The sequence below is a fragment of the Conger conger genome, chromosome 6 (genome assembly GCF_963514075.1).
Source record: "Conger conger chromosome 6, fConCon1.1, whole genome shotgun sequence".
Classification (NCBI taxonomy): Eukaryota; Metazoa; Chordata; class Actinopteri; order Anguilliformes; family Congridae; genus Conger; species Conger conger.
In genome coordinates, this window is record NC_083765.1 from 2922433 (window position 1) to 2932432 (window position 10000).

The following is a 10000-nucleotide window of genomic DNA, read 5'->3' on the forward strand; positions in this document are numbered from 1 at the left end:
CTGGTCCTGGAGAGCCGCAGGGTGTGCTGGGGTCCTCACTCCTGGCCCTGGAGAGCCGCAGGGTGTGCTGGGGTCCTCACTCCTGGTCCTGGAGAGCCGCAGGGTGTGCTGGGGTCCTCACTCCTGGCCCTGGAGAGCCGCAGGGTGGCTGGTTTTTGTTTTCACCTTAAAATCAGCAACTGATTCAGACCCAAGAAACAAGGTGATATGAGTTAACTGTAATAATCTGCTTTAATTGATCAATTAAGTACTGAGTAACAGCGAAAGCCAGCACACCCTGCGGCTCTCCAGGACCAGGAGTGAGGACCTCAGCACGCCCTGCGACCCCATCAAGTTTCCATCAAGTGTGTACGGTTGGATGCACAGCTGAACTGCAGTTGTCCATAATCGCAGTTTAAATACAAATGGGAAAAGTCACGTCAGTGATGAGCAATTGTTGGGATTGACGAAAGCCGGTGTTCTGGCGAGCTTTGGAGCGTCTGTCTGGCTCCATGTGGCCTTGGAGAGGTGTTGACCTCCAGGAGGGTAACGACCTCCAGTGTGCCAGGGTCAGGTGTGCCACGTACACACTCCTCTTCTCTCTTCCCTCCGCGTTACCGCACGTCCTGCTCTGCCCCTTAAAGACGCTCTCACGGCTTTGTCAGGGAGGCGTTTTAGCACACACATCTTTTTGGGCTTTCTGGAGGTCCGGTTTGTTGGTTTAAGCTCTGTCTCTATTTTTTTGTCTCCCCTCTGGACTGTGAGATCCCATAAAGTCGTCATCGTGCGCTTATCATAATGGGTCATAAACCATATCGGGGCCTGCTGGAACCGCTCCTGACTGTGTTCCAGAAAATAAGTCAAAAATGAACAAGAGCACAGCAGAAATGTGTAAACCCCTCCCTCACCTCTTGATGAGTTCCTGCTACACAGCCTTTATTTTATTCCCCACTGTAGAGGAAAGTTTTGTTTTGTTATTTTGCCTTATTGTACCAAATCAAGTCGATTACGTCCATATAGAATGCAGTGCCATAAAACGCAAACGGAGAGGAAAATAACCCTGCTCCAAGCTTGAGGTCTTCTCTGCACCATCACACCACACACACACTCACACAACACACACAGACTCACACACAGACACACGCACACACACACACACACCCACACATGCACATGCACAACACACACACACACCCACACAACACCCAAACACTTGCACTCAACACACACACTCACACACTTGCTCTCAACACACCGACACGACACACGACACACACTACACTGAGTCTGAGGCTGTGCTCCAAGGCCACGCTGTTTCCAGAAGCTTCCGCGTTTGGTGCTGGGTGGTCTTGGCTGGTGGAGAACGGCAGCTGCAGCCCTGCAGGCTGTGGAGCGCCAGGGCTTTGCGTCTGACTGGCGTTTCCGCCCCAGCATGCTCTGCTGCACTGCGAAGCAGGTTGGTCATGTGACAGCGCCCCGAGGCGGGCTGAAGCCAAGCGCCCCCCTCCCTGCTTCGCCGTGTTTAGAGTCAGGCGCACGTCACGCGCGGCTGAACCGCCGCAGGTGAATCCGCCGCGTGTCTCTGCCCCGTGCGTGCCACGTACACGGTCGCTTTCTCGCTTTCCCTCCCGCGCATCCTGCTCTGCCTCCTCCCTCAGAAAACGCTCTCACAACTTTGTCAGGGAGGCGTTTTAGCACTCTGATCTGTTTTGGGTTCCCCTGGGGCCTGTTTAAGCTCCGTCTGTTTTGTTTTTGTTGTTTTTGTTCCTCCTGGGCCTGGGCCGCTCGGCCTTTGTCATGTAACTGTCAGACGCAGGCGTGCAGCTGTTCAGCCCTCCGAACACCGCCTGGGGGGGGGGGGGGGGGGGGGTACGGGTAGGAGGAGGAAGGGGGGAGGGCGTTGGTGAGCTCTCCGTCAGAACAAGATGCCACAATCTCCCGGATGCATGGCCCCTGAGAATGCTGGGAAGGTTTCCGCGCGTGCTTGTGGCGGGCGAGGCGAGCGCTGGGAACACGGTCTCACTCGACGGCGCGGCCTGTGAGCGAGGCGCTAACGCTAACGGCAAGGCCCAGGGTTCCCAGGCGGCTGGAGCTGGGGTATTTATAGCTGCACAGTCAGAACAGCGTGCCAGTGCTGCACGCTCCACGTCATCACTTTAACACTCTCTCTGTCTCTTATCACAACTTCAACCGCAGAGCACTCTGGCATGCAGCTCTTAAACAATAACAACAACAACAACAACAACCACCTGGGTTTACACTGAGCACTCTGACATGCAGCTCTTCAACAACAACAACAACAACAACAACAACCACCTGGGTTTACACTGAGCACTCTGACATGCAGCTCTTAAACAACAACTATGACCTTGTTAATGTTTAGTTTTCAGACCCGTTTACACAGGCAAACTAAATAAATCAAATGAAACCAGGATAAAGACATGAAGCAGCCGGGGAGTAATAAAAAGAAACAAGTGAAACTTGAAGAGCAGCTGAAGACGTGCCGTTTCTGGCCCGGGGGTGTGGGTGGGGTGGGGGGGGGGGGGGGGACTCTGACAGCCCGTCTCTGAGCACTGTGAGGGAGGGCCTGGTTTGAGCTGCTGGTCTTTGACCCAGCTGATAAAACTCAGGAATGTTAATAGTTTCTGCGTTATTTCCGTGGTAAGATTTTTTTATTTATTATTATTATTTTTTTTTTTTTAAAACATGTTTTGCGGCATTGTAAAATAACAGGAAAGACCTCTTTGAAAGAGGAAATGAGCTGTTTGGTGCTGCTGGAGGCTGGTTTTTAGAGCACTCTGGCTGTTGCTGAGATCTAGAGATCTAGAGATAATTCACAGACACACCCAGGGCAGGATCTCTGATTGAACGACCTGATCACACTCCGCTGATCTTTGGGTTTATCCATGGTGATCCTGCTCTCTCTCTCTCTCTCTCTCTCTCTCTCTCTCTCTCTCTCTCTCTCTCTCTCTCTCTCTCTCTCTCTCTCTCTCTCTCTCTCTCTCTCTCTCTCTCTCTCTCTCTCTCTCTCTCTCTCTCTCTCTCTCTCTCTCTCTCTCTCTCTCTCTCTCTCTCTCTCTCTCTCTCTCTCTCTCTCTCTCTCTCGGGTCCTTCTGCACTGCTGACTCAGCCAAAGGGGGAAGCAGAGGAATCAATCTCTCTCCCTCCCTCCCTCCCTCCCCCCTCTCTCCCTCCTTCCCCTCCCTCCCTTCCCCTCTTCCCCTCCCTCCCTCTCTTCCCCCCTTCCCCCCTTCCCCTCCCTCTCTCTCTTCCCCTCCCTCTCTCCCTCTCTTCCCCTCCCTCTCTCCCTCTCTTCCCCTCCCTCTCTTCCTCTCCCTCTCTTCTCCTCCCTCCCTCTCTCTCTCCTCCCAGAATTCTGTGCTTCCTTCCTCCTTCCCGCACGGAGCAGCAGCTCGTCCTCTCTCAGGGGCGTCCCCCGCTTTCCGCCTTCGGCCAGTCCTCTCCTCCCTTATGCTGAAAACACATGACCGATCACCCACAGACACCCACAGTCACCCACAGACACCCACAGGACACCCGCAGACACCCACAGACACCCACAGACACCCACAGGACACCCACAGGACACCCACAGGACACCCACAGACACCCACAGTCACCCACAGACACCCACAGACACCCACAGGACACACACAGACACCCACAGACACCCACAGACACCCACAGGACACCCACAGGACACCCACAGGACACCCACAGACACCCACAGGACACCCACAGACACCCACAGGACACCCACAGGACACCCACAGACACCCACAGACACCCACAGGACACCCACAGACACCCACAGACACCCACAGGACACCCACAGACACCCACAGGACACCCACAGGACACCCACAGGACACCCACAGGACACCCACAGACACCCACAGACACCCACAGACACCCACAGGACACCCACAGACACCCACAGGACACCCACAGGACACCCACAGGACACCCACAGACACCCACAGGACACCCACAGACACCCACAGGACACCCACAGACACCCACAGACACCCACAGGACACCCACAGGACACCCACAGGACACCCACAGACACCCACAGGACACCCACAGACACCCACAGGACACCCACAGGACACCCACAGACACCCACAGGACACCCACAGACACCCACAGGACACACACAGACACCCACAGACACCCACAGGACACCCACAGGACACCCACAGGACACCCACAGGTCCCTGTCCCTTCACTGAGCTCCAGCAGTTAATCTGCTCATTAAATAATTAGAAGGGTAACCGGTCACACCCTCTCATTATCCGTCTTGCAGGACTGTGTGTGTGAGGGTGAGGGCGGTGTGTGTGTGTGAGCGGTGTGTGTGTGTGTGTGTGTGTGTGTGTGTGTGAGGGCAGTGTGTGAGGGCAGTGTGTGAGGGCGGTGTGTGTGTGTGTGTGAGGGCGGTGTGTGTGTGTGTGCGGTGTGTGTGTGTGTGTGTGAGGGCAGTGTGTGAGGGCGGTGTGTATGTGTGTGTGTGTGAGGGCGGTGTGTGTGTGTGTGTGTGTGTGTGTGTGTGTGAGGGCGGTGTGTGAGCGGTGTGTGTGTGTGTGAGGGCGGTGTGTGTGTGTGTGAGGGCGGTGTGTGTGTGTGTGAGGGCGGTGTGTGTGTGTGAGGGCGGTGTGTGTGTGTGAGGGCGGTGTGTGTGTGTGAGGGCGGTGTGTGTGTGTGTGAGGGCGGTGTGTGTGTGTGTGAGGGCGGTGTGTGTGTGTGAGGGCGGTGTGTGTGTGTGAGGGCGGTGTGTGTGTGTGTGTGTGTGAGGGCGATGTGTGTGAGCGGTGTGTGTGTGTGAGAGCAGTGTGTGTGTGAGGGCGGTGTGTGTGGGTGTGAGGGCGGTGTGTGTGAGCGGTGTGTGTGTGTGTGAGGGCAGTGTGTGTGTGAGGGCGGTGTGTGTGGGTGTGTGTGTGTGTGAGGGCGGTGTGTGGGTGAGGGCGGTGTGTGGGTGAGGACGGTGTGTGGGTGAGGACGGTGTGTGTGTGTGAGGGCGGTGTGTGTGTGTGTGAGGGCAGTGTGTGTGTGAGGGCGGTGTGTGTGGGTGTGTGTGTGTGTGAGGGCGGTGTGTGTGTGAGGACGGTGTGTGGGTGAGGGCGGTGTGTGGGTGAGGACGGTGTGTGTGTGAGGGCGGTGTGTGTGTGAGGACGGTGTGTGTGTGAGGACGGTGTGTGTGTGAGGGCAGTGTGTGAGGGCAGTGTGTGAGGGCGGTGTGTGTGTGTGAGGGCGGTGTGTGTGTGTGTGTGTGAGGGCAGTGTGTGTGTGAGGGCGGTGTGTGTGGGTGTGTGTGTGGGTGAGGACGGTGTGTGGGTGAGGACGGTGTGTGTGTGTGAGGGCGGTGTGTGTGTGTGTGAGGGCAGTGTGTGTGTGAGGGCGGTGTGTGTGGGTGTGTGTGTGTGTGAGGGCAGTGTGTGTGTGAGGGCAGTGTGTGTGTGAGGGCGGTGTGTGTGTGAGGGCGGTGTGTGTGTGAGGGCAGTGTGTGTGTGAGGGCAGTGTGTGTGTGAGGGCAGTGTGTGTGTGAGGGCAGTGTGTGTGTGAGGGCAGTGTGTGTGTGAGGGCGGTGTGTGTGTGTGAGGGCGGTGTGTGTGTGTGAGGGCAGTGTGTGTGTGAGGGCGGTGTGTGAGGGTGAGGGCAGTGTGTGTGTGAGGGCAGTGTGTGTGTGAGGGCAGTGTGTGAGGGTGAGGGCAGTGTGTGTGTGAGGGCAGTGTGTGGGTGAGGACGGTGTGTGAGGCGCGGGGCGAGGGGAGTTCAGGGGAGTGCAGCCAGTGACGATCACGGCTACGAGACGGTGGTAGTATGAAGTGCATACTGCCGCGTTTAGTGCTGAGCTGCTCCCTGACTTTTGCATATCGCCTTTATGCAAAGTACTAGAGAAATGAATGCATTAGGGAATTTGACTGAGCTAGTACAAAGTGCAAACGTATAAAATGTAAGTAATTCATCGTTCTATTCATTATTATTTCTCCTTCGCGTAATTATTATTTCTCCTCGGAACGTTTCCAACCTTTCCTGTGCCACTTCTCGTGTGTGTTTTCGTGATAAAACGCAGTTTTGGGGACTGGTGGGCGATTCCTCCCGGTGACAGATCTTGTACCACACACCCCCTGCTGCTGCGTGCCGTGTGCGGTCCAGCCCCCTCTGAGGCCTGTGTCGCGTCCCCGGTCCAGCGGTCCGACTACAAGTCCTGCAGTGTGTGCGGGGCGTTAGGCTGGAGGTGCCTGCCAAAGGCCTGGGACACTGGAGCCTCCAGCACCCTGCCTCCCCCCACCCTGCCTCCAGCACCCTGCCTCCAGCACCCTGCCTCCAGCACCCTGCCTCCAGCACCCTGCCTCCAGCACCCTGCCTCCCCCCACCCTGCCTCCAGCACCCTGCCTCCCCCCACCCTGCCTCCAGCACCCTGCCTCCCCCCACCCTGCCTCCAGCACCCTGCCTCCCCCCACCCTGCCTCCAGCACCCTGCCTCCAGCACCCTGCCTCCCCCCACCCTGCTGAGACCCAACACCTCCACAGGGAGGGCAGGGAGAGCGTGGGATCCCCAATACAGACATGCAGGATCCTTTACATTCACACTGTTAACACATGGACTGTACAGAAAACCCACAGAAAGGCCTAGGAATCACAATGCATTCCAGCGTTAAGAGAGATGTAACGCGCAGGTCACATCCGTCTGTTAAGGGAGATGTAACACGCAGGTCACATCCGTCTGTTAAGGGAGATGTAACACGCAGGTCTGTTAAGGGAGATGTAACACGCAGGTCTGTTAAGGGAGATGTAACACGCAGGTCTGTTAAGGGAGATGTAACACGCAGGTCTGTTAAGGGAGATGTAACACGCAGGTCCGGTTTCCCTGCTCTGTTCCGGCTCCGCAGTCCTGGAAATTGATATTTGATCTTTCGTACCTGCCTGTGAAAGACGACACCTTGATCTCCATTGTCGCTTGCGGTTTAAAGGTTCTAAGGTGAACGGGAGTGATACACGCTGGGTAGTGGTGTTGGGCTGACGTTCTCAGAACGGGTGTAAGAGTTGCTCCCTGCTGCAGCAGTGGCATTGGGCCTCCCCCCCGGCTGAAGAAGCCTTTTCAGGTAGATAAGAGAGTCATGTGACGCCCATTATCCCAGCTCACAGCCAATCAGGGCAGCCATTGGCTTTGTTGACTTTAAGATGAGAATCTGCCGTCTGTGTCAGGATGATTAGATGCCGGCTGAACAGGGTAGAGCTTCGGTGTCGTGGCTTAAAAAAAAAAACCTTTTCAGACAAAAAGTTATCCCAGCATCCTCTATTCTCCAGAGGCCCCCTCCACAGCTGTACTCAAAGCTGAAAATACAACCCCCCCCCCCCCCCCCCCCCGGGCCCCACAGGAGATTCTCTGGTTCCCTCACAGTGAAGAAAACAACAAGATAACGATGCAGGTGCCCTCTCCAAACTAAACTCATTTGGAGTGCCAGTCTCTCTCAGCCCAGTACAGGTACACCGTACAGACTCTTACCTGTGGACTGTGTGGTTAATCGGGTTTGTGCTGAACATGAACATGAACATGCACTATGGCCCAAAACAAAGAAGAAGAATGCGTACCTCCCAGCTGGTGAGAATTGAGAAACTGGCCTTACCGGTTATTTACATTACACCTCAGCAAATAAGAATCCGATGACGGTGAGCTTATTTCGGAACAATTCATTCACAAGGTATTCGTTCCTTTATTTTGAGAGAACCTTCTATGCCAGGAGACGAGCAGCTCGGTGCCGCAGGTGATGAGCAGAATGAGTTGACGCATAAAGTTTGGGAGTGGTGAGATTTGGAGAGGATCCCTGGGGTGTGTCTGAACCGTCACAGAGCTGAAGGTCAGGGCCGGTCAGGGGGCACGGAGGGCCCTGTTCTCCAGGCTGCCGTGACCGGCCAAACCCGTCTGTTTCACGCGCTCCTGCCACTGCGATTGGCAGTCGCTCCATTCAATGTAAAGTCATAAAAATATCAAGTCAAATGTCCCTCCCCCCCCCCCCTGTAGTCAGTGTGTTTTCTTCAGGTGCCGATGTCTTTACAAAAGTTCTGATGTTGTGAGAACAATGCAGCGATACTGCCGAGTCACATTCTCCGGCTCCAGACTTTACAAAATGGTGGCGCTGGTCCTGACCGCTTCTCCTGAGCCTCTAAATCACTCTGTGTACACCACTCTGATTCAGACAGTCAGGGGGTGACGGAGCCTCAGTCGACCCTGTGACGTCACACAGCGGACGGACTATCACACAGCGGACAGACTATCACTCAGTGGACAGACTATTCACACAGCGGACAGACTATCACTCAGTGGACAGACTATTCACACAGCGGACAGACTATCACACAGCGGACAGATTATCACACAGCGGACAGACTATCACTCGGGACAGATTATCACACAGCGGACAGACTATCACTCGGGACAGACTATCACTCAGTGGACAGACTATTACTCAGCGGACAGACTATCACACAGCGGACAGACTATCACACAGCGGACAGACTATCACACAGCGGACAGACTATCACACAGCGGACAGACTATCACACAGCGGACAGACTATCACACAGCGGACAGACTATTCACACAGCGGACAGACGGTCAGGCTCCAGTGGGTGTGGCTGTGTGTCGTAAGCTCTGGAAAGTTCTGTAGCTCCTGCAATAAACCCTTTACGACCAGTGAATCAGAGCTCTGTACACAGTGATTTAGAGGTTTATTAAAGCCAGTGCTGGGAAGATATGAGTGAAATACTACGGTTATCCCCAAAACTACTGCTACTCTCATGCTGCTACTCCCAAGGTAGGGTCAGTTCAGGAAATGAAATTCAGTTAATTCAGTAGAAAACCACTCAAGTTTTGTTCTAGTTAATTCCATTAACTACAAACTACTACTATTCAAATTTTTACTGTCAAAGTATAATAATAATAATAGTAGTAATAATAATGTGATGTAAAGTTGAAATGGTATTTGCTTTGGATTTAAATACTTCTCTGCATTTGACTAAGCTTGCCTGGTGTTTTGGAACAAATTGAATGATCTCAAACGTCCCCTTGTGCTCTTCCTCGCAGGCACCAGGCACGATCTACTGATGTACGAGCAGCTCTGAGCTGACTCCTGTCTCTGGTCTACTTTCAATAATAAAATATACATGGAATTTAGCAAAGGATAAATTCCGCACAGATCGTAGGAAGTGTTCTTCCCCCACACAGAGGGGTCACTGTGGGGAAGAGCTGCTGGGAGATGTAGTGGAGGCAGAAACACTGGGGGGGCAGCCCTAATGTGGTGCTAGGTACTATTTGACATTACTTTAGTTGTAGGAAAAGGCGGGCATTGCCTGTTGTTGTGTTAATAACGTCAGGGCAGGCTCTGAGCAGTCCGGTCTCTCCTGTGTCTGCAGTTTGGGGAGGACACGTTTAACCGGGCCAAGCTCTTGAACGTGGGCTACGCGGAGGCTCTGAAGGAGTACGACTACGAGTGCTTCGTCTTCAGCGATGTGGACCTGATCCCCATGGACGACCGCAACATCTACAAGTGCTACAGCCAGCCCCGGCACCTGTCTGTGTCCATGGACAAGTTCGGCTTCAAGTATGAACCAGTACATAATGTGTACACACCTGGACATAATGTGTACACACACCTGGACATAATGTACACACACCTGGACATAATGTACACACGCCTGAACATAATGTACACACACCTGAACGTAATGTACACACACCTGAACGTAATGTACACACACCTGAACGTAATGTACACACACCTACAAATGCTACAGCCAGCCCCAGCACCTGTCTGTGCCACTCCTGTACTCCAGCACAGCTCAAATCTTTAGGCTGCACCTGCAGTGTGTGGCTGTAGTTGGTGATTAGACGCATGTCAGATACTGCATGATTGAGCTGATGACATAATTGAGAGCAGAAGTTGGGGAACAGTGTGCCAGCTCAGGCAGTAGGGACGGTGGCACCATTAGGGCCCTGGGCTGATGCAGTGCTGGCCGCT

At 54.2% G+C, this 10000-nt stretch overlaps 1 protein-coding gene across 2 annotated transcripts in view; it reads left to right on the plus strand.

Annotated features, from left to right (window-relative positions):
• LOC133130289 (beta-1,4-galactosyltransferase 1-like) overlaps positions 1–10000 on the plus strand; it is a 20229-nt gene that overhangs the window by 6593 nt on the left and 3636 nt on the right. For both annotated transcript variants that reach the window (XM_061244763.1, XM_061244764.1), the window contains exon 3: positions 9396–9583. In XM_061244763.1, the coding sequence (XP_061100747.1) occupies positions 9396–9583 (188 nt within the window). The remainder of the gene's footprint in view (positions 1–9395; positions 9584–10000) is intronic.